This window comes from Branchiostoma lanceolatum, chromosome 1 (assembly GCF_035083965.1).
Source record: "Branchiostoma lanceolatum isolate klBraLanc5 chromosome 1, klBraLanc5.hap2, whole genome shotgun sequence".
NCBI classification, from domain to species: domain Eukaryota; kingdom Metazoa; phylum Chordata; class Leptocardii; order Amphioxiformes; family Branchiostomatidae; genus Branchiostoma; species Branchiostoma lanceolatum.
In genome coordinates, this window is record NC_089722.1 from 42,471,842 (window position 1) to 42,499,824 (window position 27,983).

A 27,983-nucleotide genomic window follows, 5' to 3' on the forward strand; every position below is an offset into this window, starting at 1 on the left:
CTCCGCTCCTCGCCAAGAAGAGCGGAGCTTGCAATTGGGTAGCGAACTAAAGCTGAGAAGGCTGGACTCCAGGCTAGTCACCCTAACATCTGCGTGGACATCAGTGATAATGTAGACCAAGCGGTGAGCGTCTCTACTAGAGTCCGTGGGTCGTTGGAAAAATAGTAGAAATTGTACAGAGGAATTAGCCGGCAATAGTGTACTGTGACCATTTCAAACCAACACTCGGACACATCTGTGCTTCCAATTCTTACAATTTTTTTCCCAGTTCGCCAAGAGATTAAAAAAACAAACTATTTCTTACAACTTCTGAAACGACGGCGTTAAGTAAGTTGCGAATTAAAAGTTCGTGGACCACAACTGTAAACGTTGAAACTCAAAAGAAAACTTTCAGTGCGCCTACAGTGCAACTTGGCACCGGGCCAGAGAACACTGTGTTTAGGCACTACTTAGAACTAACGCGGACTTGGGACTTGTCAAAACTTGTCACTAGTGTATTTTGGCAACTTTCCCTAAATCTTTGTTGTTCAACAAAATTCAAACTCACGCGGCAACTTCCCCTGTTTTGTTGTGAAGTTATCCCGACCCAAGAGGACAAAACAACTTGAGCAGGACGCGCCTGTCTGAACCGGAAATATATTGAACCTCTGCTTCCTGCTTTTATTTTAACAAGGTCATTGCTGTATTGAAATGAAGAAATGCAATCCCCGAGGGAGAGGTTGCGTAACATTGTGTAAGGTCGACAACAACAAACGTTTTATACAGTAGACCAGTGACTTTTATTTTCCTAAGTCTGCGTTACATTTTTGCAACAAATTTCCAATGGGTTGTTTATTTGTTAATCCATTTCTTTATTCTCTTTTTTTGCCATTAGATTTCGGGTATGAATTTTGCCAAAAAGTTCCTTTGTTGTTGTTTTGCACTGACGTCATTGAAGTGGGGGTTTTCCCTCCTGACACATGCGCAGTGGAGGTAACCATCATGGCGGCGGTCTGATGTGATCATGAAAAGGGGGAGGGGGGCATCAACACGACAACACTATGGCTCGTCCTGACGAGCTCACGAAGTTTGTTGAACAATGGAAACAGGAGATACACGGCTCAAACCACAAGGAAGCAGCGGGACCAAGCGGTCAGGGCCGGGACTTACGTGTACCGAGAATTCAGGGGTTTGGTTCCGTTGGTTCAAGGTGGGAGGGGGGCGGCGGCACATCCAAACAACAACAACAAGAAAATAGAACTCTAAAAACGCCTACAGATCAACTCCCGCAGCAACCTTCGTGTAATCAGGACAGTTCAAACCCTCATTACCCTCCGTTTATGCTGGCAGACCGCTTGTTGCAGGGCGAGACGACGGAGAGTCTGTCAGAGGAGCGTCGGAGTCGGAAGAGACTGAAGCCTGACGCCTGCCCCGGCCCCGTCTCGCCAGCACGGCAGGGTGAGCCACAGGGGACCCGGCACACCTTACTGGAGCAGTTGATCTCCGATCTGGTAATCAGCCGCTATTATTCCGCGCCAACCCGACCGGAAAATGTGTACACTCAGGCCAGAGCGGTTTGATTTGTTGGTTCTGGCATAATTATATAAAAAAGAATTGCCTTCCTGTTTGCGTAACGGTTAGGGTGTTTGGCCAGAGATCTTGGAATTCGAATCCCTTGATATGACACCGGCTTTACATGATTTTCCTCACTCCACCCAGGTGTAAAAATGGGTACCTGAATTCGGTTGGGGAGGTAAAAGGTGGTGGAAGGAGAGGACTCCAATATGGCACAAATACCATTCAAAAATGCTGTACATATACAGAATAGTCCACTCAAGTTTGTCCTGTCCTGTTCTTACTAAAATGTCCGGAAACCAAGGAAACAACTTGGTGTGGCCCCAAGTTTATCCCTCTTTTGACTTTTGGCTTTATTTAGATTATTACAAGACATAGTCTCTTTTCAATGTATCCTATTGCTGAATCATCTTTACTTAAGTGTCCGGAAACCAAGAAATACATTTGTTTTGGCCCGGGAGGTTATGTTACTACAAAGGTGTCTACAGAGCCATCAGACAGGCTGGCTGTCAGCAGGTTGTCGCGTTGGCGGCTGGGTTAGACGGGCGATCATCAGAACGTGTTTCTGCACGTATTAATCATGAGAAAAATGTTCAGTAATTACCGTCCCGCCATGCGACGTTTGGCTCAAGCGATGGCACTTCTGAAGGTGACAAGTCGTGAAAAGTTTCTGCATGATTTGTGTTTAACCTGCATCATGCCAAGGGTGATGTTGGGTACAACATTTGTGCTAGGGGAGTCAAACACTCTGCAGCTATAACATTAATAGGTTTGGATGCTAGCTTAAAAGTCTAGTTTTCATTGAATGCAGTAGGGGTCTCTTCATTAAAGTTGTTTTAACGGCACTTGCCGGTAGATATGCAGGGCTCAAGTCTTCAATTGATGAATCATCAATCAATCGATCAATAAACCAATCAGTCAACCAACCAACCAACCCCTATGATGTTAATCAGCTTGCTAGCCAATATATATATCTTCTTCCAACTCTTTTGACATCTAAATAGAAAATATAAAATTTGCTACATAATCTGTACAAATCATACTCTGAAACAATTAAAGAAGACTATGCTTCAGCATCCTGATGATGTTAGCAGCCAGTTTTGACACAGGTGATGGAAAGTGTAACCTTAGATCAAACAGTTGACCCTTAGCTTGTTTCTTTTAATTACAACAGCTCCAGTTTCGCCACACATTGCTCCGTAGCATCCTAATAAAGTTTGTGCCAGTTCTAACAGTCTCCTTGTTTCCTCTTTCTCTTCGTCATAAGGATGAAATCAACGAGATCCCGTTCTTCGAGGTCAGCTTGCCGAGGGAGCTGGCACTGCAGATCTTCCAACACCTGAGTATGGAGGACTTATGCAGGTGTGCTCAGGTACGTTACAACACCTGGCAAGGTACGTTACAACACCTGGCAAGGTAAGTTACAACACCTGAGTATGGAGGACTTATGCAGGTGTGCACAGGTACGTTACAACACCTGGCAAGGTAAGTTACAACACCTGGGCATGGAGGACTTATGCAGGTGTGCACAGGTACGTTACAACACCTGGCAAGGTAAGTTACAACACCTGAGTATGGAGGACTTATGCAGGTGTGCACAGGTACGTTACAACACCTGGCAAGGTAAGTTACAACACCTGAGTATGGAGGACTTATGCAGGTGTGCACAGGTACGTTACAACACCTGGCAAGGTAAGTTACAACACCTGAGTATGGAGGACTTATGCAGGTGTGCACAGGTACGTTACAACACCTGGCAAGGTAAGTTACAACACCTGGGCATGGAGGACTTATGCAGGTGTGCACAGGTACGTTACAACACCTGGCAAGGTAAGTTACAACACCTGGGCATGGAGGACTTATGCAGGTGTGCACAGGTACGTTACAACACCTGGCAAGGTAAGTTACAACACCTGAGTATGGAGGACTTATGCAGGTGTGCACAGGTACGTTACAACACCTGGCAAGGTAAGTTACAACACCTGAGTATGGAGGACTTATGCAGGTGTGCACAGGTACGTTACAACACCTGGCAAGGTAAGTTACAACACCTGAGTATGGAGGACTTATGCAGGTGTGCACAGGTACGTTACAACACCTGGCAAGGTAAGTTACAACACCTGAGTATGGAGGACTTATGCAGGTGTGCACAGGTACGTTACAACACCTGGCAAGGTAAGTTACAACACCTGAGTATGGAGGACTTATGCAGGTGTGCACAGGTACGTTACAACACCTGGCAAGGTAAGTTACAACACCTGGGCATGGAGGACTTATGCAGGTGTGCACAGGTGAGTTACAACACCTTGGCAGGTGTTCAAAGGTAGAGTACAACACTTGGCACAGGTATGGTACAACACCTAGCACAGGTAAGCTACAACCCCTGGTTATGGAGGACTTGCTGCATGTCTCAAGCATGGAAAAAAACACTACATTTTCTAGGTCAGAGCCCAAAACCTTTACAGTTTCAAACTCACAGACCAGTGTTGGGCCATCTGTGTAGCCTTGGCTGTCTTTCAACCAGCACACAGAAGTTTAGAATGTTATTTTACTGTGTTAGGAAAGTTTACAGTCCCCAGAGTGCAATCACTCTCCGTCCAGTCCAGCCCAAGGCCAATGAGATAACCCTTCTCCCACCGGGGACGCTCCGCTCGTTACCGATGCTGAGCTGTGGAGTTACCTCGTTAGCACGTTAGCCCGCTAATTAGCTTCTCTACAGCTATTTGATCTAAGGCCACACCAAGTTTTTGAGGTTTTCGGACAACACTTTAGCAAGACAGAAAGCTAGGAGGAAACCTTGAATCTGACTATATTCACCCCCTGAAATTGTGTGTTCCAAGGTACAGACTTTGCCCACAGACTCTATTTTCATGTTGATCTTTCAGTATATCATTATTTGTTTTTTATTTGTTGAATATTAAAACCAACGAATTGAATTGTTTTGCCCTGGGGAAGGGAACAAGACAGGAATAGGTAATGCCTTAGACAGTGAAAGTGATTGGCAGTGAAAGTGAATGGTCCTGACACCTGTTTAAGTGGGACTGTAGGTTTCATCAGTCGGACTGATTGTCCAGGTGAGAAGAGAAGACACTGATTACCTGAGATTACCTGAGATTACCTGGGCTGTAAAGTCTGGTACAATCAGGCTTCACAGGTAAACCTTCACAAGTAGACCTTACGAGAGTCGCTGTACTTTTGTTGTGTCAATAAAGATTGGTAAGGACTGCAAGGGCCACACTGTGAAAGGCTTAATTGTTAGTTTTGCAGTTGTTTCAGGCTGTTAAAAGTCTAATTCAAGCCTGGCTTTGTTACTCTAGATTGGAAGACATGAGATGAGGGTGTGGAATAGTATCGGCCATCAGTTAAGTGCTGATTATTGGTTGACATTCTTTATAGGGACATGGGTGTGTGTGTGTGTGTGTCCTATGATGTGGGTTATGGGGGGGGGGGCTTATATCTGGTTTTGCTCACATCAATTTGGATGGACAAGAAGTCTTTACTGGTGACTTCCTGTGTAGTTAGTGAAGAGAAACATCTTCAAGAGAGTGGAAGTATGTACCATTTTTATAAAGTCTTTGGTATGACTCAATGTGCCTCTTGTCCAGAGGTGTCCTACCTGGGGCTTGAACCCCAGTCCTTCTGGTCCAAGTAATTTGAACCAGATGTGGTGAGAGGCAGAAGCGCAGACCACTACACCACAGGGACACCCCAGTTGCTTGATTAAGTCATCTAATTACCTGGATGTCTAACCTTCATTAATGCTCCCAGCACTTTCGTCCTGATCTTATGCTATATCTTTGCTTTACGATGTCTTAGAAACCTGGAAACAGGTTGCAAATTGGCCTGTCCTAAACTAAACTTTCTGTGTACTTCTCTCAGGTGAGTTCCAGTTGGAGGAGTCTGGCGGATGATGAGGTTTTATGGCAGAAGGTGGGGCAGGGTCTTGGCTGTGACTTCAGCGCAGACAGCGCAGCGGGACAGAAGAGTAAGGAGGTCGTCAAGACGCACATCGAGACAGATAGGATGGTCACTGGGAACTGGAAGGTGAACTAACTTAGTCAGGATGCTGCTACATGTAATTTTGTCTGTGGGACTGGAATAGTTGCAAAGCAGTATGCAGGTCAAGACATTCATTTTGAGGAGTAGTTGGACCTACATTGTAATCTAGCAATTTAGGTGCACAGAAAGTAATATAAAAATCTTTTTTTTACTATTTTGGGCACTTAAAAGTTAAATGTCTGAAGAATATGTTCTATACTAGTGTACAATATTAGTACCTTTACGTATATGACTCTACACAAATATCTTGGTGTGATAGTCCCACAGTCAAAAATCAAAAAGTTATCAACGTGAAAAAAGTGCACATGCACCCAGTATTTCCAGGGTATGGGTAAGGGGGCGAAGTTTGCCAGCATTGGTTACGTACCGTAGTTTTCAGCATTAGTATGAACATTTCCCTCGTGTGGAGACTATCAAAAACTATTTCCTCCTCTCCCAGAGCCGTGTTGGGCAGATCGACTATCTGGAGTGCGCCATCGGGGGGTTCCTCTCCGCGGTCAACTCCTGTGGGACGCACATCGTGGCAGGGTAAGGGCGGGGCCGTCACCATGGCAACCTCATGCTTGTTTTAATCCCAGTCGTGTACATATAAGCAATTTGATTTGTTGCTTATCAGATCATTTTTTACTTGTTTTGTTGATTGTCTTCCCGGTGAGGTTTTTGATGCCTTTTTTGAGAACTCATTCCATCTATCCCTTAGTCTAACTAACTTTATTTGACTATAAGTTGTGGTAGACCAAATCCTGGACTGAGTGTGTTAAGTAGGACATTACAGAGTGCGGCCTCACCAACGTGGACCCGCTGGACAGAGCCGCTTGGAGGCGCTGTGTGAAGACTGGCCAACTGCTGCCTACCCCTGCGTCAGGGAACCCCGCAGCAGTATAATATAATACTGGATACTACTACTATTGGGGCACTACAAACAATCCAGTAGCCAGTTTTCTCCACCCTTTTTTTGTTTTTTGTTTTGGGGACCAAAGAAAGTTATAGTTCTGTTCCCTCAAACTTGATGTGATACAGTAAACCGACTTGGCCGTGCCTTGGTGGTGATGTTAACACCTGTGCTGCGGTGCAAGAAACTTGCGGTGACTCCTTAAGAGCGAGATTAACTCCACACCCCAGCCTTAATGTTCCTCAGGTCCCTGTACAGGACAGGTGGCTGCAGGTGACACAGCCTTGGGCCAATTTGGCACTTAAGGATAATCTGACGATCAAGACATTAAGCCTGTCCAGTCCAAGATGTCTCAGAAGTGTCACAGGTTTACTGTCTCAAGATCGTGTTGTCTTAGAGCTTCCTTGTGGGAGACCTCAATGGGAATAGTAAGGCTTTTGAATCTGATGCCTGCACTCCCCCTGTGGAACATAGTGTGTACCTGCTGTTGAAGCTGTTGTTGTCCCTCCCACCGTTGAACCTGTTGTCACCAACATGTATGAATCATATGTTGCAGTTTTTGGTTCACAGCTCTAAAAAAAATCCATACATTTTCTAAAACTCTGTTCCCTGCAAAATTGCAAGTTGGAAGGAATTTTTACCTAAAATGTGGGAAAATGTTCTGCAGATACCTCAGTTACTAAACCTGCCCTGCTGTAGGTTGTAGATGGGTATTGTAAGTCCTGGAATAAGATTTTCCTTCATACTTGTCACTGAAAGATTCCAAAACAAGAAACTGACTTGCTGTTGCCAACATTGTTGTTTCTATGGTCTATTTTATATGCAGATTCTCCAGTTTACAAACCTTGTTCATAAATCAGCGCTCCAAACCCTGACATGACAGAGAAATGTAGCTGTGATATTTGCAGCACTCAGTGATGAATAGGCCTGACTTTCACAAGTGTCTGAAAAAAAGGCTGGAATGCTCACCACTGTAAATCTACAACATGTTCAGTAAATCTTACAATATTCTATATTATTTTTCAAGTTCACAGTTTTCCCAATCACTTTTTTGTCAAACCTCCAAATAAAAGCTAATTAAAAAATGTACACTTTTCATGATTGGAGCTTGCATCTGAAATTCTATAGGCTATAGCTTCAAAATCTTAAGCAAGTATCACATAGCTTTTCTGACAAGAATATGCTGTATCTGTACAAGTCATGTACTAACTAGTGTACAATATTACCTGTACGTATGTAACTCTGTAAAAATATCTAGGTGCACTGGTGCACCCCCTGTCAAAAGTTAGGTGCACAGCTCCAGTTTTGGGTGCACGAAAGTACATTATGCACCCATTATTTTGAACCTTCAATGTGATGTAAGGAGAGTTTTATTGGGGAGAAGTTTGTGCTCTCCCAGTAGTCAAGTTTTCCTCTTGATTTTGTGGAGGATGAAGCATCATCTTGGGAAGAGGAATTAGCACAGATCAGGTAAATCCCTGCTGCAGGACGGATCAGGCTGACACCACAGACTCTGTCACACCCTGGGATGGCTTATCGATATCGTAAAAGTCTCAGCTTTTGGGGCCTCCTCGAGTCATGCTGACACACAGTTTGACAAGGTTTATTGAGCTTTGGTCTTTAACATGAATGAAGTTTATGATGACAAGCTATCTACCATCCAAAACTCAACAACAGCATTTTCATAACATGAAACAAAAAGCTCAAATTTTTGCTGCAGTGCCAACGAGAGTTGCTAGGAGACTGATAATCAAACTTGCCCTTCATTTTGTAAACACCTATCAACATATCGAATATCATAAAGATGGATTACACACAACTTCTTGAGTTGTGCTGATCACAGACCCACAAACAGGACCACACACATAACATTGGCCGTGGTATCTCTCCGTATTGTACTTGTAGCATCTAATTCAACTCATACAAGTGTACTTTATAACCGCCACATTAAAAAGCGTTTTATACCTGGATATCTAAAGTGTGTGCACCTCTTGGATAATGCTGATTTAGCAGATCTCTTCAAATTTACCATATTTTCCAGTTACAAGAAGTTGAAGTCAGAAATTAAAGCTTTCAGTCCAACTAAACTGGATCAGGATCCATTCCCAATCCTCTATACAGAGATGACATTCCCAGCATGTAATTGCCAAAGACACATCTTAATCCGTTCCTTAGCGGCAGGCTTTACGTCTAATCCTTCCCCCAAAGTCTCCCCCCTCCCCGGTACCCCCAGGACAAACTCTGATCCTTGGTTATTGATTACTGGGGTTTGTTGTCTGTCGTGCAATAAAATTGTTAGTGTTTTTGACAGTCGGATAATCTCATCGGCTTGTGGGATCCTCCTGGATTAGGCCATCTCAATTCAATCACTTGTTTCTTGTTTATGTTTTGAAACTTTTGTTCAAAACTTTTGGTATCTGTAATTGTTAATACAAATGTAATTGTCATTTCAAAGTTAAGGCCACGCCAGTTTATTTACATGTTTCTTGGACATTTTAAGGTAAAATTCAGAAGCAATCGGACTACATGAAAGCAGAGAGCTGGGAAGAAAATTTCAATATGACAACTGTAAATGGATCTAAATTTATGGTGATTTAATTTCGTGGTAGAAACAATGGGGTAGGCAGCCTTTATGTCCTATCCAAGAGAACATCCCTAACCAAATCTTTAAAGCTTGGTACTTGTGTCGAGTGTGGAAATATCTGTAAGGTAAGGCCACACCAATTTAATTTCTTGGTTAACGGAATTTATAAAAAAACACTAGATTGGAAAATCAACATGAAAACGGAATCTCAGAGGAAAGTTTGTACTTTGATGCACACAGTTTCAGGGGTAAACGGAGTCAGGTGCAAGTTTTCACCCCTGGCCAGCCTTCTGTTTTAATGATGTCCTCGTGCTAGAATTAAAAAAAAAAATCCGTAACCAAGAAATTGAATTGGTGTGGCCTAAAGGGTAAAAAAATGTTGGGCCTGATTTGAACCCAGAGCCTTTAGATTCTTCACCAACAACCCTCACCACAAGACCACCTTGCAGGGAAGATGACCTACTGTAATCCGATCCCTGTGCTTTTCAGGTTCTCCAAAGGCATAGTCCGGCTTTGGGACATTCTTGCAGACGAGAACACGCCCAGCGTGCTGTTAGAGACTACCCAGGAGCAGGAGCACGCGGTCTGCAACGTCTCCGTAAACCCCACCGTCACTGTCGCCTCTTTCGGGAGTGGTACGTCTTTTTTTCTTTCTAAGTGGAACAGTAGTTTCCAATGCAAAATTTTTACTTTTTTACTGTCCAACTCCAGTCTTTGTCAAGGAGTGAGCAATCCACTGCTTCTGTGATGTCAATTGTTATGCAGAATCCTTCAGAATCGTAAACTTTAAAACTATTTATTTTTTCTTCACTAGGTCACAGCCATTTCTTTTCTTCAAGCTCCTTTGACATTACCTTTTGGTAAAAATTCAGCAAGAGGTCATGAAGAAAAGATAAGGCTGTGAGCACAAATTCAAACCTCCTGTATTCACTCTTGTCAGATTGAAGTTACAGCGCTGAACTGGAAAATCAACATGAAACAGAGTCTGATGGGAAGTTTGTACCTTGGCACAAACAGTTCAGGGAGTGGATAGTCAAGTTGTTCTCTTGCTCGATTAAAAAGAAATCCAAATATGTCTGAGAAGTGAGAACCAAGAAAATAAATTGGTGTGGCCTTCTTTTGGGATACAAGCATATCGCTTCTTATTGGTGAAAAGAATATATCCTCTTTACTTTAAAGAAATGTACATTCCAAACACGCTTGAAATGAAGTTTTTGCTTCCATGTTTAATTTCTACATTGATTGAATTTCATTGGATTGTCTCCCCCCAGGCGATGTGAGTATCTGGAGTACAGAACATGGCGGCACCCCCCTGCACCACTTCAGCATGGACCAGGGGGGCCCCCCTCAGGTCTGCACCTGCCCAGGGGGGGCCGTGGTGGCGTCGGCCAGTGGCGCGGTGGTCAGGGTGGACTCTCCCGATGCGGTGGGGGTCTGGCACTGCCGACAGAACTTCAGCTGTGACAAGAAGGTCAGCAATAATGTTAAAACCTGTAATAAAGAACTGTTTTATTTGTTTGTTTTTTCAGATTCTAAAATCAAGCAACATAAAAGCAGCTCCATTCTTAAAACAAATAAGAAGTGACGTGCCACAGTGATTGTATCCCAAAATTCATTCTTAGACATGTTGAAATAGAAATCAAGCAAGTAGACAAAATGAAAACAGCTGAAAAACAAGAAATCCCATTATACTGCCTGTAATATTACGTGATTATCTAACGTGTCCTATAGAAAGTCATGTAGTCTTTATATATCAAGATCTACTCTCCTGATATTGTTGTAAGAGTGACAATTCCCATTGTTGTCCCCTACTTCTCTGGTAGCACAGTCCTGTGAGATTATCAGGTTACATGTTGTTTGTTTGATCCCGTATTTATGAAAAACTCAAATTAGTCTGCTGGCTGCTAAATTTCATTGAGATCACTGTTAATGTGAATGTTCTATATGTAAGGTGCTTTTTTGTGGGCTTTCTGACTGTTCCTGACTTTCTCCACAGGTGACACACCTGACTCTGGTGCAGAAGAACGAGCCGCCAAATAAGGCCTTGTCCGACCACCTGGTTGTCATGGCAACGGACTATGACGTGTACGCGCACCGCCCCGACCGCCCGCCTGAGGAGCGACACCGGTTCCACTCGATGTACGGCGCGGTGGTCGAGTGTCTGGACGCCACGGCGGAACGGGCCGCGGTCGCCTCGACCTGCTTCGGAGTCTCCTTAGAGGACGTCTTCAAGGTCAGTCTTTCGAGTTTAGGTCACCAGAAGTAAGTTTTTTATATGATATCATGATATCATGATATCATGATCTGCAGACTCAAAATTTATTGCAAGAGCGCAAAATAAAAAACAAAATGGGCAAAAAAGACAAGATGCCTCAAAATAGGGATAACAAATGTTGTGACAAGAATTAAAGCAATAAAACATATGGTAACCAACAAGTCTTCCTAAATTCACAGCAGGTAAAACTGGTGTGGTAGTCTAGTAGCACTTACCAATTCGGCAACTATCGGTACACTCATGGTGTCTCCTCATGTTCATGTCCTCAGGACGGGATGTTAAGCTGTGACCCACTGTTCATTGCACTTGTCGAAAAGAGCTAGGGGAATTTCCCCGTAAAATGAACCTGTAAATACTGTACATAACATCTGTCTTCTCTGTCACAACCAGTGGAAGAGTAGCTCAACTGTTGACTGTTTTTATTTGAGCTAAACTGGTTTGAAACCACTTTCACCTTTTACTTTCACTTTCGCCCTGCAGGTCCAGTGCTACTGCCTGGACACAGGGAAACAGCTGACCAGTCTGAGAGGTCACCGGGGTCAGGTCACCTGTATGAACCTGCGGAACAGTCCACCCAACATGCTGGTCACGGGGGCCGCAGATAAAAGGTGACAAATTTTTTTTGTTAAACTCAGCATATAAGGGAAGGTACATGACTAACAACAGGTGACTGGAATCTGTATTGTTTAAAGGAGATTGACTGAAGTAAAATGAGTTTTCAGACCTTTCAACCCAAAATATATTGTTCACTGTTAGTAGGTGATTCATTGCATTCCACTTGGTCAGAAATAATTGGAGCAATTTCAAGCTCAAATCTTTGTCCACACAGCAGACCAGTAGAAAGGGCTGTGACATCACTTGTAGCAGGAGGGTAACCATTACTGATGTACATATATAGCAACATGCAACATCTTGTTTTCTTCTGTCCCAATGGAAGTGGTGTAACTAGGGGTGGATACCGGTTTGGCTTAATAACGTCCAAGTCCAAGTTTAGGTCCAGAGATTTAGGGTCAGGTCCGAACCTGAACCTGGACCTGACCCTGTCCAGTTGATGTTTTGTTTTATTAGAACAATATTAAGCATAGAGAATTAATACTGATACGCACAACTATAAAAGTTTCTTGGTGAGAAGACTTTCAAAATAAACCAGTGTTTGATATTTGAATGTTGCACTTATTTTAAATGCCTTTTTTGTCAAAGGGGAGACTCAAAACACTTTTTATGAAACAAAACAGTAAATATATTTGTACTTTGTTCAGTTTGTTTTGGACTCAGGTTTTTTTTGACTCGGTTCTTGGATGTTATAAAGGTCCGAACCAGGTCCAGCGAACCGGTATCCACCCCCTAGGTGTAACTGTAAGCATCCAAAAGTTTTAAACACAGACAGACTTTTCATGACGCCTGAACCATACAATTCAAATGAGGAGGCCTGGATTGTCGTTAGCTGTGATGGTTGGTGTTGATCTTCCTGTCCTCGATGTGTGTTAATTACCATGGTAACGAGATCGACATATAGACCTCCTGGGATGAAGTGGAGCAATCCTGTCATTGATGGCCTCTATTGTTGCCCATTATCCTGATTGGTTGGTGATAGAGCCAGCTCTTTTCCTGATTGGTTCTGATAGAAGGTCGATTTCTTGTTAGTTATAATGTACTGGATAGCTTACATCCATCATGCAGTAACAAAGTATGATGATGATTTTATTCAGTAAGAAGCTCGCGGATTATGTTTCAACATAATCCGAATTCCGTTCTTAGTACAAAAGTGTTTCAACATACAATCTTGTTACATGTACAATTCCAATAATCACAATACCATTACATTTCGAAAAACTTGCACAGTAAAATCCAAACTTTCTTAAATCAAGTTAGCCATGTTGATACATTATCACGTATGACATAACGTGAAGAGAATGAAAACAATATAATACATATAAACATATAATACAATAAAAACAGTGCTGATGGTACCACTGATAGAGTGCCTTGTTATAGAGCCGAATAGCAGTGTGCAGAAAGGAGTTGCTCAGCCTCTTAGTGCGGGCTTTCGGAACGCTTATTGAGCTACAGAGACGCTTTGAGAGAACTACTGTAACAGTAACTCATTCATTATTGTTATGCAAGGTGGAAAATGTTTGCTCGTTGTCACATAGTGAGCTAGACTAATCTTCCACTGCTAGTAGCCAAACAGACTGACACTTCTTACTATTTATATAACATAGTATATTATACAGGTTCATTTAGTTAGCGAAAAGTCCTTCAAAAAGTCCTAGAAGTCCAAAAATCACATAGCCCTTGGGCCACTACAGCAAGGGGCTAGTCCACTGGTATTTCAGGATGTATCAGTCAGAGTATGACCTGGTCGGGAGTGGAACATGCACCCTCCTGAATGTTGCACAAGTTTCATCACTCCAGACTGCAACGGTTAAAGTTAAAAGTTAAAATACTCCCACACCATAATTGATGTATAGGGCAGTGCCCATCTCCGTTTCATAGCCCTGGGGCCACACTGTGGTGCAATCACTGCAGCAGGGGGCTAGTCCACTGGCAGTGGAGTGTGTTTAACTTCCATACTGTTTCAGAAGTATGTAGCATTTTTATAAAGTCTTTGGAATAACTCAATGCGCCTCTTGTCCAGAGGTGTCCTACCTGGGGCTTGAACCCCAGTCCTTCTGGTCCAAGTAATTTGAACCAGATGTGGCAGAGTATCAGAGGCGCAGACCACTACACCACAGGAACACCCCCAGACTGCACCGGTAATGGCTAGAAATACACCAATAGTCCAATCTGGGAATCAATCGTTTCTTTTATTACCCTTTTACTGAACGCAGAAGTCGACCTCAATAGGGCTGCTCAAACTAGTGGAACTGTCATTGTCACAGCAATCAAGTACAGCTATGAAATGTGGCTGGATATAGTGGGGCACAAACAACAGGTAATTGCAGTGGGTAGCATCACCTGGCACAGATCCACGAAATGCAGGGGAAGATGTGGCTGAATTCAATATCCAACACATCTCTAAAATGAACAGACATGTTGTAGTGAGTGAGTTTCTAACTTCAGCCAGGGACTGAGTTGCGAGGAGCTTACAATTGGCGAGGCTGAATCACAAGGGTCTGGAGCGGCTGCCATTTGGTGCTAACTCAGGTGACCTCAGTATGGCAGTAGTTTTCCCAGTTGTGGCCATTACACTGTATATAGGTTTTGATCCACTCACATTGGGATGGACCCCCACTCTTGAGTGAGATGAGTGAGTGAGATGGGATCTTTAACGTGCTCGAGGTGTGGCTCTCCTCAAACACAAACCTCAGGAGCTACTCATTTTCAAGTGAGGAAATACCTGTTAAGTGCATGCCTTTCCTAAGGGCACAACACTCGGGCCTGCCATGGGTTTTAACCCATAACCTCTGGGTTCTAAGTGAACCACCCTAACCAGAAGGCCACCTTGCCAATCAACAGTAGATATGGCAAATTCTTGCCTCAGTATAATGAATCATAATTTTGTACCGGATTAAACAGTTGTAGAAGTATTTCAATCCATGAACTTGTGTGTAACATGTACATGATCTGTTCCAGCCCCCTAGAGTGTTTGACCTGCGGACGCCCGGTCCGGTTCTGAACCAGTATGCCCACCGGCTGGGCATGTTGTGTGTGCGTGTGTGTGTATACATGTATATGCATGGGTAGGTGTAACATGACTATCTGTTCCTGACCCAAGGGTGCGAGTGTTTGATCTGCGGACTCCCAGGCCGGTTCTGAACCAGTATGCCCACCCGCTGGGCGTGTCGTGTGTCCAGATGGACGACTGGAAGGTTGTGAGCGGCGGTCGGGAGGGTTCGCTGTGCGTGTGGGACCTGCGCACGCAGAACAAACTCTGGGAGATGAAGCCAAGGTGAGGGTGTGTGTGTGTGTTTTTGTGTGTGTGTGCGTGCGTGTGTGTGTGTGTGTGTGTGTGTGTGTGTGCGTGTGTGACTGGAAGGTTGTGAGTGGCGGTCGGGAGGGCTCGCTGTGTGTGTGGGACCTGCGCACGCAGAACAAACTCTGGGAGATGAAGCCCAGGTGAGGGTGTGTGTGTGTGTGCATGTGTGTGTGTCTGTGTGTGTGTGTGTGTGTGTGTGTGTGTGTGTATGCGTGTCTGTGTGTGTGTGTGTCTGTGTGTGTGTTTGTGTTTGTGTGTGTGTGTGTGTGTGTATGCGTGTCTGTGTGTCTGTGTGTCTGTGTGTGTGTGTGTGTGTATGCGTGTCTGTGTGTGTGTGTCTGTGTGTGTGTGTGTGTGTGTGTGTGTGTTTGTGTGTGTGCGTGCTTGTGTGTATGTGGGTGGGTGTGTGCGTGTGTGTGTGTGACTGGAAGGTTGTGAGCGGTGGTCGGGAGGGCTCGCTGTGTCTGTGGGACCTGCGTACGCAGAACAAACTATGGGAGATGAAGCTCAGGTGTGTGTGTGTGTGTGTGCGTGTGTGTGTCTGTGTGTGTGCGTGTGTGTGCGTGTGTCTGTGTGTGTGTGTGTGTGTGTTTGTGTGTGTGCGTGCTTGTGTGTATGTGGGTGGGTGTAACTGGAAGGTGCCCGGGAGGGCTCGCTCTGTCTGTGGGACCTGTGCATGCAGAAAAAGCTATGGGGAATTGTAATTGTAGATGGTGACTTTTTTTACTGAACTGTGCATTTTGCTTGTTCCCCCTGCAGTAAAGTCCACCCAATCCAGTACTGCCGGTTCGGCGGCCCCCACCTGATCGCGGCGTGCTACCCAGGAACCTCCAGCAGCCGGGAGGACCTGATGGACCAGTACAGGCACCAGCCAGAGTAGGTCTCTTCTTGTGTCTGTGTGTGTGTGTGCATGTGTTCGTGTGTGTGTGTGTGTGTGTGTGTGTGTAAGTGTGTGTGTGTGTGTGTGTGTGTATGTCCGTGTGTGTGTGTAAGTGTGTGTGTGTGTGTGTGTGTGTGTGTGCGTGTGTGTGTGTGTGTGTGTATATGTCCGTGTGTGTGTGTGATCGCGGCATGCTACCTGGGAACCTCCTGCAGCCGGGAGGACCTCATGGATCAGCACAGGCATCAGCCAGAGTAGGGCTCCACTTTCGCTCATCATCCTTCATCCCATTTACAAGAAATATAATGAATACAGAACTAAAATTCATATGCAGTGCCTACTGACACCCGCTTTAAGTCAGCTAGAGGCTGAGCAACTGCTGAGGGACCAAAGATCTGGCAGATTGCTCAACAAATTTCTATAGATAAAGAGAAAATTTTTCTTTACATATTGCATGTTTTGTTGTCTTTTAACTCATGTTCCTATTTAGTCAAGTTTAGAATCTGGTTTTCGTTGCATCTTGTGGTCACTAAGTACGTTCTTTTCTAATGATATTTCGAAGGATGTAGATCTTTCCCACTATAGGACGGCTCACGGTTTGATCTACATTTGCACAACGTGAAGACCCCTGTGTTGTAAACAGTTCTTGTCAAGATCATGCTTAATACTTGTTCAGACGTGTTTTGTTTGTCATTTATATCTCGGGGGCCTTTAATTTTGACATCATCAGCATGCAAGCACGTCAAACCCCCAGATGATGGGGAAAAGAAGACGTTAAACCGGATAGTGAGTGAGTGAGTGATACCATCCACAACTCTTCACACTGCCCATGTGCAGTTCAAGCTGTGACCCGGCTCATTCCAGACCCCCGCATGACCCGTGTGTCTGTTGTTACAGTGTCAAAGGTCGGATCAACGTGTACGATTTCTCGGTGGACCAGACGACGCGCGACGTCCCGGACATCTGCAAGGCCGACTACGATGAACCCGAGGGCTACAACTACAACATCAGCCTCGCCATGCCGTACGACGCAGTCTGACAGCTGTCAATTTCCAGCAGAGACTTTTGAGAATTTAAAGTGTACGGTTCTATCCCACACATGACGGGTCATTTTTGATGGCAGAGATACTGCAATGTATCATTTATTGATATAAACTTTGGTGTAGATTTTTAGTAAGGGTAATATGTGAAATTTTCTGCTGTGATTTTTGTAACATGTACAGTTGTAACCTTTGACTTCTAGACTTACCCCAAACTAAGAGTCAAAGTTGACAGGAAGTTTCCGTTAACCTATGACCTTAACAGTGGGTCAAAGTCACCTGGAAATTGTAATAACTTTTCTTTGTATCCACAGTTTTTAAATATAATTTTTCTCTCTTGTAATTAGATAGAGCTGTATAGTAAATGGTAATGTTTATGAGAATATGAATTAGGATGTACATAGCTGTATATATGATATTAAATAAAGATGATGATGATCTTAACATCCCAGAAGATTGTTTTATTCGTTGCTACGTGTGATTTTCACGTGCGCAAAATTACAAGGTTTAATGTCATATGCCTTATAATTTTTGTAAAGGACCTATTATTTGCATACTAGATCTAGATTCTCCAAAGTGGGAATACAAATACTTTCTATAAGATTGTCCAAGAATGAAAGAAGCATTCTCTAGAAAGGACAAAGAACAACAATGACTGAAATATCATTTTCTTATTTTTGTTTGAATGCATGGCTTTGACATTTTCGTCGATTCCTGGAAGACGAGGCATTTGCTAAGGTACTTAACAAGTATATCAGTGGAAATAACCCAAGAAACCTGTGTATACAAGTGGATTTCATAATTAACGCTATCAACCACAATGTTCAGATACAGACTGTTGTTATATCTTCCATCTCAGAAGCGTCCTCTATTATTTGGCTGCAGTGCTGAATCACCGTGTGATTTCCGCATGGATCAAAAGCGACCCCTATTATCCAGTTGGAGTACTGCAGCAGTACTAGTGTGGCGACCGATTGCTGCAATAATATTAGTAACAGCTAGATGTCAGCATGTGACTGTACGACATGCCCACATGCATACCAAATATCATCGTAATCCATCAAGAGGTTCTTGAGTTATGTACGGAAACACACACACAGACAGACAGCCACACCCAAAACTATATCTCCATTTCACATGGAGATAATAACCAACGGAGGGGAGAGAGAAAAGCACAGTCGCCGTGAGGTACACTCGCGACTCGTCGGGTTGCGTGTATTGAGCCGGAGAGCTTGTTTATGAGTTTATTTGTTTATTTGAAAAATCTCCATTGGTGCAAGGAGGTTAAATATACAAATTGGGGGCAATTAGCACCTTGACGCGAAGTTGTTACTTCACACCTGAAACGCACTCTCCTGAAAGAAGGCAAATTGCGTCCGCTCTTCTTGTATATTTAACCTCCTTGATTGGTGACAGTACATTAAAGTACTCACATGTACACCTTAGTTCACTCTCATATGCATCCTACCTGAATCCTCATCACTCATGCACACCATAGTTAACTCCTTTTTATTCTACCTTAATGATTATCACTCATGTACACCCTGGTTCACTCCTAGGCTATGCTTCCTCAACACTCTTGTGCACCCTTGAGTCACCCTTAGTGTATTCTACTTGAATCCCCATCACTCATGCACACCTTAGTTCACAGGAAAAATCCTTGACACCGTGCGCCCCCCTGACGCAGAGTTATGCTGAAGAAAAGAAGGTCCCTACTTGATCATGAATATTTAATGTTATGTTGCCAAGATATTTTTTTTTCCATTGTGACTATTTTTGTTGCACTTCACTCAACTAAGATGATGGGATGATTGCAATAAATCAAATTCAGGTAGATACTTCGCAAAATTGACTTCAGTTTGTGTTTTTTTTTAACAAGCTGATAAAATTGAAGGTAAGACAAGTATGCATTTCACGTTCTATCCCTCTGAAATATCACCACGTTTTTCGCCATTTTCTCATTGAATAAAACAGACCGCAGCTTCTTCATACTACAAAAGTGTAACCTTGCTGTCGAATTATTTTCCACACAATCAGACACACACAAGGAATGTCAGGGGGGGGGGGTCAATAAGATGTGATTATTTCATCCATCATGTTCAACACAATCAGACGTACAAAAGGTACTGATGGCCAATGAGCGGTGAGCATTTCTTCAGTAACAACCATAAACATACCCTCAGCATTATTCTTCGTCACGCACTCTGAGTTTGACTTAAGTGTGTGCTGGTTTCTTCAGAAGCAGATCAAGTAGAAGGTAAGAAAAGTCCAATAGTAGCTGCACTAATAGCCCCATGGAGCTAGCTCTATGGAGCTAAAAGGGATACAAACTTTCTTGAGGGTAACGTGAGTCTGCATTCATTGTGCATGGAGCCAGCTCTATGAAGCTTGTTTATCGTTAACCAGAGCGTATATCCATTGTGGAGTATATTGGTGGAGTGACGCGAACCATAAGTATGCATTCAAAGTACGTAGAGCCAGCTCAACGAAGCTGGAAAAAGAGCCAGCTCTACGAAGCTAGAAAAAGCTGCCGTGGGGTTGTACTATAGCTCCATGGAGCTAGCTCTATGGAGCTTAAAGGGTGACGTGAACCATGTGTCTGCATTCATTGTGCTAGAGCCAGCTCTATGAAGCTTGATTTTTTTTAGTTAGATTTTTTTTCTTCAAGGTGACGTGAACCATGCATATGTATTTTTCTTGAAGGTGACATGAACCATATAAATGCATTCATAGTGCGTAGAGCTAGCTCCATGGAGGTGGAAAAAAATTGCCGCAGGGCTGTACTAATCGGCTCCATAGAGCTAGCTCCATGGAGGCGATTAGTACAGACCCATCTCGAAAAGTATGTATTTGGGATTCTGTCCCTCTACAATATCATCATGTCGAACACCATTTTCTGTTTCTCTGTATACTGATGAGGTAAATGCTTTCATCATTTTCCCGTTAAAAAGTGATTTGCTACTAAGGTACATTTTAAACCAGTTTATAAAGTGGTAAATAAAATGTACATCCCAGCACGTCACGTTTGATGAAGTATTTTATGTCTAAAAATATATATTTTGCTTCAAAACGGTTGCCCAACACAGGATAAATGTTTAAAAGCAACAAAGAGAACACCCTTATGTTACTTACTGATTGACATTTCATTTTGTAATCAACTGTTATTAAGCCAATAGCATATAAAATATACTAATACATGATATTGAATTATTCAACGTTATGCTGTGAATATCAGGCAAAAACTAAGTATCCAAATGAATTTACTTTGGTATCTTTTAGTGTCTTATAGTTAAACTTTAGTGTCTAACTAGTATCCGTCTTCGGTCTAAACACAATACTGTCTGGGGATGTGTCTTCTTAAGTTTGAACAAATAAGAATATGTACTAAAAAGAATGAGGTAAAGGTTCAGCTATCAGCTATTATTGTGCAATAAATACATCCCAGCTGCTTCTTTGAAAAAAAATAAAGGATTCTTTTACAAGCATAACTGTCTATGCGGTCAGTTTCGTCATAGGCCATCCTACTACTTTTATATCGCAGAATGTTCAGGCAATCCGACAAGGGTCTAAGAAAGCCTTTTCGGTGACAAGACAGTTGGGTTTAGCACATCATGTGCATGACTATCCTAAGAATGTTTCTAATTCACGATCGTACGAATATACATTATGTGAACGGGCCATAACACTCGGTTTAAAGAAAAGCTATTTGGATCATCGTGAATATTTATATTAAAGCAATAAAATTCTAGTATTTGACTTTCATTGTAGCAAACTTTACTGACGGAGAAAGCTATCCTATAATGCAAATAGCAAAATTGTAAGATGTTAGGGAGATATAGACCATTCGTCCACGTAAAGCTATCCATTTTGGAATAGTAATAATCGACACTTTGATACTAGATGGGTAAAGCACACGCTTTTGCATTCACATATTATAACTCATTTTTATACAAACGTTTTTTTTATGTACATGTTATGTCCAATAATTTTTTATGTACATGTTTTATACAAAAGTTTTTATGCACATGTTTTGTACAATAGTTTTATACAATCGTTTTTATGTGTATGTTTTATACAATAGTTTTGTGTACATGTTCTTAGAATATTGTTATAATAGCTCGTTAAGCTGTCCATGTCAAATTTCAATCGTAATGCCTTGTCCTTGTCAGCAGGACTAGCCCTTTGTAAAAACGACAGGCTAGTTGGATAGCTCTGGCTGGGCGCCTTAAACAGCCAAACCGATAGATAGAAAACATATGTTTATAACTGATAGATACACGTGACTATTCGATAATAAGAAGCTAAAGATGATAATACAACATAATCTTGCCATTCAGCTATATCGCGTTTGCTGTTTATTCACCCTGAGAACAACGCTAACACTTTAAAACTATTTTGCTCACTGGCCAGGAGACCACTTGACAGGCACTTACCGAATTCATCGCGGTTACGCGTTACGTGGATAGGACTGAGACGTTTTCTCGTCTCCCAAAGTAAAAGAAAATATCGTAAGAAAAGAGAACAATGTATGTATGTTTCAGCCTTTGGTCAACGAAAGGCCGGGAGACCACTTGACAGGCGCTGACCGAATTCATCACTGTTACGCGTTACGTGGATAGGACTGAGACAGATTCTCGTCTCCCAAAGTAAAAAATGAACACCGTTTGGGTCATTTGCAGATGGCTTCGTTGAAAACCGAAGGTTGAAAAATACATATATCATTTTCTGCAGACACGTTTGCTCACATGGCAATCCCTTTGTTGCCTTGGTAAACATCATGAATATTTTATGCTAATGTCACAAAGCTACGCAGAAGAAGCAAAGGTCCATGAATGATCATGAATATTTAATACTGTTTCACAAAACGCTTCTTCTGTAGTGACTACCTTTGATGTCCTCAGATGCCCTCACCCAAGATGAGAACAACCGTAACATTTTTGAAAATATTTTACGTAGATAGGACTGAGACAGCTTCTCGTCTCCCAAAGTAAAAATAGATATCGCAAGAAAAGAGAACAGTACCCACAGTATCAACAAACACCGTTTGGGTCATTTGCAGATGACTTCGTTGAAAACCGAAGGTTGAAAAATACATATATCATTTTCCGCAGACACGTTTGCTCACATGGCAATCCCTTTGTTGTCTTGGTAAATATCATGAATATTTTATGCTAATGTCACAAAGCTACGCAGAAGAAGCAAAGGTCCATGAATGATCATGAATATTTAATACTGTTTCACAAAATGCTTCTTCTGTAGTGACTACCTTTGATGTCCTCAGATGCCCTCACCCAAGATGAGAGAACGATTTCACTCTGAAATATCGCAAGAAAAGAGAAAAATTCCCACAGTATCACAAACACCGTTTGGGTCATTTGCAGATGGCTTCGTTGAAAACTGAAGGTTGAAACATACATATATCATTTTCTGCAGATACGTTTGCTCACATGGCAGTCCCTTTGTTGCCTTGGTAAATATCATGAATATTTTATGCTAATGTCACAAAGCTACGCAGAAGAAGCAAAGGTCCATGAATGACCATGAATATTTGATGCTGTTTCACAAAATGCTTCTTCTGTAGTGACTACCTTTGATGTCCTCAGATGCCCTCACCCAAGATGAGAGAACGATTTCACTCTGAAATATCGCAAGAAAAGAGAAAAATTCCCACAGTATCACAAACAACGTTTGGGTCAGTTGCAGATGGCTTCGTTGAAAACCGAAGGTTGAAACATACATGTATCATTTTCTGCAGACACGTTTGCTCACATGGCAATCCCTTTGTGGTGTTGGTAAATATCATGGATATTTTATGCTAATGTCACAAAGCTACGGTGAAGGAGCAAAGATGATAAATGATCTTGAATATTTAATGCTATTTCACAAAAGACTATCTGTACTGACTGCCTTTGACGTCCTCAGATGCCCTCAAACAAGGCGACAGAACGTTTGCATTCTGAATTTCATCTAATTATTTTCCAGCAAGGACTCTTAAGTAAAGCATGGATTCAGATTATTCGTTACGTTCCCTTGAGTTTTTAAACGCTATATTTGGGCAGTTCCGGTAGCTGTTTGCTGTTTGCTTATCCTGAGAACAACCGTAACATTTTTGAAAATATTTTGCTCAGTGAAAGGCCAAGAGACACTTCAGGGCACTGACCGAATTCATCACGGTTACGCGTTACGTGGATTGAACTGAGACAGCTTCTCGTCTCCCAAAGTAAAAGAAAATATCGTAAGAAAAGAGAATAATACCCAGAGTATCACAAACAACGTTTGGGTCAGTTGCAGATGACTTTGTTGAAAACTGAAGGTTGAAACGTACATATTCTTTTGGAATGTGATCTGTTGAAAGAGGCAAGTTGACTGGGCTGAAGGTTTACATATACACGGTGCAGCTGCTTTCAACAGTCTTGAGTGTATTGTGTCTAAACCTGGAGTCCTGTTAGTCCCTAAGGCTTTGAGCTTGTCATATACAGTAGCTTCATTACCTCTTTGAGAAGGAAAGTTACCTGAGTTTCTTGTACTTGTACAATTTTGCAACTGAGGACCTAATTTGCATAGTCAACACGTCCCCACGACACCACTCTTGTTGCGGCTAACTCTAATCTCGGTTTTGGTAAATCTTGGTTTTGTTCTGGTAGAAAATAAGAACAGGCTAGATTATCTCCATATTTATTCATATTTAATTTCCAGATCCCAAAAGCTACGATGGGTGACGATGTGAACTGGCCGGCGTTCTTGCTGGTGCTGCTGATGTGTATCTATCAGGCTGTCGGTCGTAAGTCGAATTTTTTGTCAAACACATCTTATCATACTGAAACAAGTTTTAACTGCAATTTCCAACACAAAAACTGGATTTACCCAGATTTTCGACTGTACAACACCAGTCTTTGTCAAGGAATGAGCAATCCAATGCTGAGATGACGCCACGTTATGCGAATAAGACAGCAGACTCGATGAGCAGTGGATCATAAGTAGCAGAAAGTCTGTGGCGCCCCCCGTCTGGGTAAGTCCAATTTTTGTGTTGGAAATAACAGATAAAACTTGTTTCAGAATGGTTTCTACCAACACAGATGAACTTTCAAGCTAACATCTTGTCATAGACCATGTTTTATCGCTCACATCCGTTTTATCGTCTAACATACTTCATTTTAGCTGCATGCCTCTTTCACTTAGTGTGAGTACAAAGTACTCTTTCTGATCTTATTTGGAATAGATAATAATATGCATAATTAGCAGGACGTATTCAAACCTAAACATGTCAACACATTTCTCTTCCATTGACGAAACAATGTACGTAAAACGATCAACCAAAAATGTGGGAAGAAGATATTACTAAATGAGACACAATGGTGACCGTATTGGGTCAGTTTTTATTGCAATATGGTTCCACTCGATCTAAAAAATAAAATAAGTAATGGGTTGCGACAAGGAGTAAGCATACACGTTTGCATCAATTTGCAACTGCCTGATACACCTTATGATTTGTTATGATAATCAGGAAATCATAAATATTAAGGAAACGATGTTGTGCTTCAGCTATGTCATTTTTTTTCAATGCCAACAATTTTTTATGAGTTCGCTCAGTGCTCAGACCTAGTCTCCAAGCAGGCCCAATGGATTGCAAAGACCGTATCCAACTGGAAGAACGAGCTTCTTCTGCCAGTTCAATACGGTCTTCGCAACCTATAGATCTGCTTGGAGATTACTCAGACCAACAGATCACTTCTGTGCACTGTCATAACTTATCACGGTTACGCGTTACGTGAATTGGACTGGGACAGCTTCTCTTCTCCTGAAGTAAACAAAAAGGCACAAAAGAAAAAATAACACAAACTGAATAGTCACTGAGTTGAAATGAATACCTTATTTTCCACAGCACAAATATACGTCAGTGCATAATGTGTCAGTCCCTTTGTTGCCCTTCCTGCAACAATGGTAAAGCCATGAATATTCACGTTTATGTCACTAAATGTTTTTTCTGAAGTGTGAGTCCTTTGTTGCCCTTCCTGCAACAATGGTAAAACCATGAATATTCATGTTTATGTCACTAAATGTTTTTTCTGAAGTGTGAGTCCTTTGATGCCCTTCCTGCAACAATGGTAAAGCCATGAATATTCATGTTTATGTCACTAAATGTTTTTTCTGAAGTGTGAGTCCTTTGTTGCCCTTCCTGCAACAATGGTAAAAGCCATGAATATTCATGTTTATGTCACTAAATGTTTTTTCTGAAGTGTGAGTCCTTTGTTGCCCTTCCTGCAACAATGGTAAAAGCCATGAATATTCATGTTTATGTCACTAAATGTTTTTTCTGAAGTGTGAGTCCTTTGTTGCCCTTCCTGCAACAATGGTAAAAGCCATGAATATTCATGTTTATGTCACTAAATGTTTTTTCTGAAGTGTGAGTCCTTTGTTGCCCTTCCTGCAACAATGGTAAAAGCCATGAATATTCATGTTTATGTCACTAAATGTTTTTTCTGAAGTGTGAGTCCTTTGTTGCCCTTCCTGCAACAATGGTAAACCCATGAATATTCATGTTTATGTCACTAAATGTTTTTTCTGAAGTGTGAGTCCTTTGTTGCCCTTCCCGCAACAATGGTAAAAGCCATGAATATTCATGTTTATGTCACTAAATGTTTTTTCTTAAGTGTGAGTCCTTTGTTGCCCTTCCCGCAACAATGGTAAAAGCCATGAATATTCATGTTTATGTCACTAAATGTTTTTTCTGAAGTGTGAGTCCTTTGTTGCCCTTCCTGCAACAATGGTAAATCCATGAATATTCATGTTTATGTCACTAAATGTCTTTTCTGAAGGTTGAGTCCTTTGTTGTCCCTACCATCAACCATAATAGCGGAGGAACTACACACCCAATTCGTGCAAAATGTTTCAAACCCATTGTTGCCCTGCCCACTGCTATTGTAGAGACCATGAATATTTTATGTCGATAGATATTTTTTTCTGAAGTCCTTTGTTGTCCCTGCTGTCAACCATAGTAGCGGAGAAACTACACACCCAATTCCATCTAGAAATCGTCCGAAGGTCATTTGCCAAACGCTTTCTTGCGGATGTTGATATATATTTTAATGTGATAGATATGGTCAATACGGAACGCACACGGGCTTGATGTACGCATAAGTATGAACGGGCCCTTAACAATGAAGCAAACATCAAGAATCATTTAGAAGAAATAATCCAAAGTATTCTAACATACGCTATGAATATACGTAATAAATATAATGCCTCTCTATTGTAGATAATGTGCGTCGGAGAAAAAATAAATCAATTTTTGGCGATCAGTAATCAGTAAGACATTTTCCTAGAAAATGTAGGCGTGCCTGAAAAATGAGATCATTGACTTTCCGGTCCAGCAATTGCCATACTTTGTACATTTCACTGAGTGATAATCTAATAAGTACATGTACATTTGGTAGCAATGGATATTGTATACGTATTTGCATCAGTGAAATGCAATCATCTGTATTTTCCAGAGAATGATGAGATTTTTTTGTCCTACTAGTAAGTAAATACTTTTCACCTAACCTTTCATAAACGTATCAGACGAAGCAAGACGCTTTTCTGGGTTGGGTAGGAGGTAGTGGCGACTGAATGTCCTATCTTTATAATATATTCTGAGGCTCAAGGTTTTTGAAAGTTTCAATTTCCTACATTACCACAGTGTTACCACCGGAATACAAAATTGAAAACGAAGCGAACAGCCATGTCATGTTTTTTTTCAACGCCAACAATTTTTGATGAGTTCGCTCAGTGCTCAGACCAAGAGATCACTTTTGTGCATTATTACGGTTACGCCTTATGCGGTAAAAAAAACGTCAGGAAAGAGAAAATACCCAAACAAAACAAAAATGTAGGTAAAACGATCACCAAAAAATGTGGTAGGAAGATATTACTGAACATGATGGGGTCAGTTTGGGCCGATGTTGGTCACTTTAGTAAGGAACAATATTAGGGTGTTTGAGGATTAATTAACACTTAAACGCTTGATATCTGTTAACAGAACCTGGATTGTGCAATATGCCGGAAGCCCCTACAAACGGTGCCGTGGAGCTCGTGAGATGGAGCCATTTCAGCTTGAGTGTATCCTACACGTGTGACCCAGGATACACGCTTGTAGGCGACTCTGATCGAAGTTGTATGGTCATGCCTGGAGGGGGGTCGAGATGGAGTGGCCCGGCACCAACATGTGAAGGTAAGCTCAATGCGCGCGACAAAACAAGAAATGCCTTTAAGAAAAGCTGGTCGGGGCCAAGATGGGAATAGTTGCACCGCCAATTTTGCTGTCTTACCTTTACCTTTACCTTTACCTAGTCCCATGCTCATGTCTTATCCAGATAGTTAAAGAAAGATGATTCTTATGTTTTTTATGTTATCTAAGAAAATAAATGGTATGTATCTGGGCTTACTTGATCGAGTACCAATAAGGAAAAGAAGAAATTCTGAAACAAGGTATAACTAGCACAGAATTCTTGAATGTCCTTGTGTTACTTTTCAAGAGAGTTAAAGAAAGATGGTTCATATTTTCCTAAAAAGATACCAGGATTTTTCCATTTCCTCCGTGAATATGTATCAAGATGAAACGAATGAAGTTAAAAAGAAAGTTGGAACCAGCATAATTTTCGTTGATTGTCTTACTATCATTAAGTTAAAAAATGCCACAATTATAGGCACAGATATACATTAATACATACATATCACAATGCCAATATTGTACCTGAAAATCGTAGGAAAGAACTCCGAACAACGTCTGCCTTCATAGCTC

The 27,983-nt window shown here is 42.0% G+C and overlaps 1 protein-coding gene across 4 annotated transcripts; it reads left to right on the top strand.

Moving 5' to 3' along the window:
• Positions 1–1,010: 1,010 nt before the first annotated feature.
• Positions 1,011–17,647, top strand: LOC136424011 (F-box/WD repeat-containing protein 8-like). Of its 4 annotated transcripts, XM_066412414.1 has the most exons (11): positions 1,011–1,490; positions 2,822–2,926; positions 5,434–5,598; positions 6,053–6,141; positions 9,579–9,724; positions 10,361–10,560; positions 11,086–11,322; positions 11,845–11,972; positions 15,083–15,256; positions 16,043–16,159; positions 17,061–17,647. In XM_066412414.1, the coding sequence occupies exons 1-11, from the start codon at positions 1,041–1,043 to the stop codon at positions 17,200–17,202; spliced, it is 1,953 nt and encodes a 650-aa protein (XP_066268511.1). In that variant the 5' UTR covers positions 1,011–1,040; the 3' UTR covers positions 17,203–17,647. The 4 variants fall into 4 exon arrangements, with proteins under 4 accessions (XP_066268511.1, XP_066268531.1, XP_066268524.1 ...); XM_066412434.1 differs by lacking the exon at positions 1,011–1,490 and having other exon boundaries at positions 2,822–2,916; XM_066412427.1 differs by lacking the exons at positions 1,011–1,490; positions 2,822–2,926 and adding an exon at positions 3,741–3,776.
• Positions 17,648–27,983: the final 10,336 nt, after the last annotated feature.

Excerpts from the sequence above, each read along its gene's own strand:
- LOC136424011 (XM_066412414.1), top strand. The coding sequence starts at position 1,041 with ATGGCTCGTCCTGACGAGCTCACGAAGTTTGTTGAACAATGGAAACAG. Across the intron at positions 2,927-5,433 it reads ACTTATGCAGGTGTGCTCAG|GTGAGTTCCAGTTGGAGGAG; the intron begins GTACGTTACAAC and ends TACTTCTCTCAG. Across the intron at positions 11,323-11,844 it reads CCTTAGAGGACGTCTTCAAG|GTCCAGTGCTACTGCCTGGA; the intron begins GTCAGTCTTTCG and ends TTCGCCCTGCAG.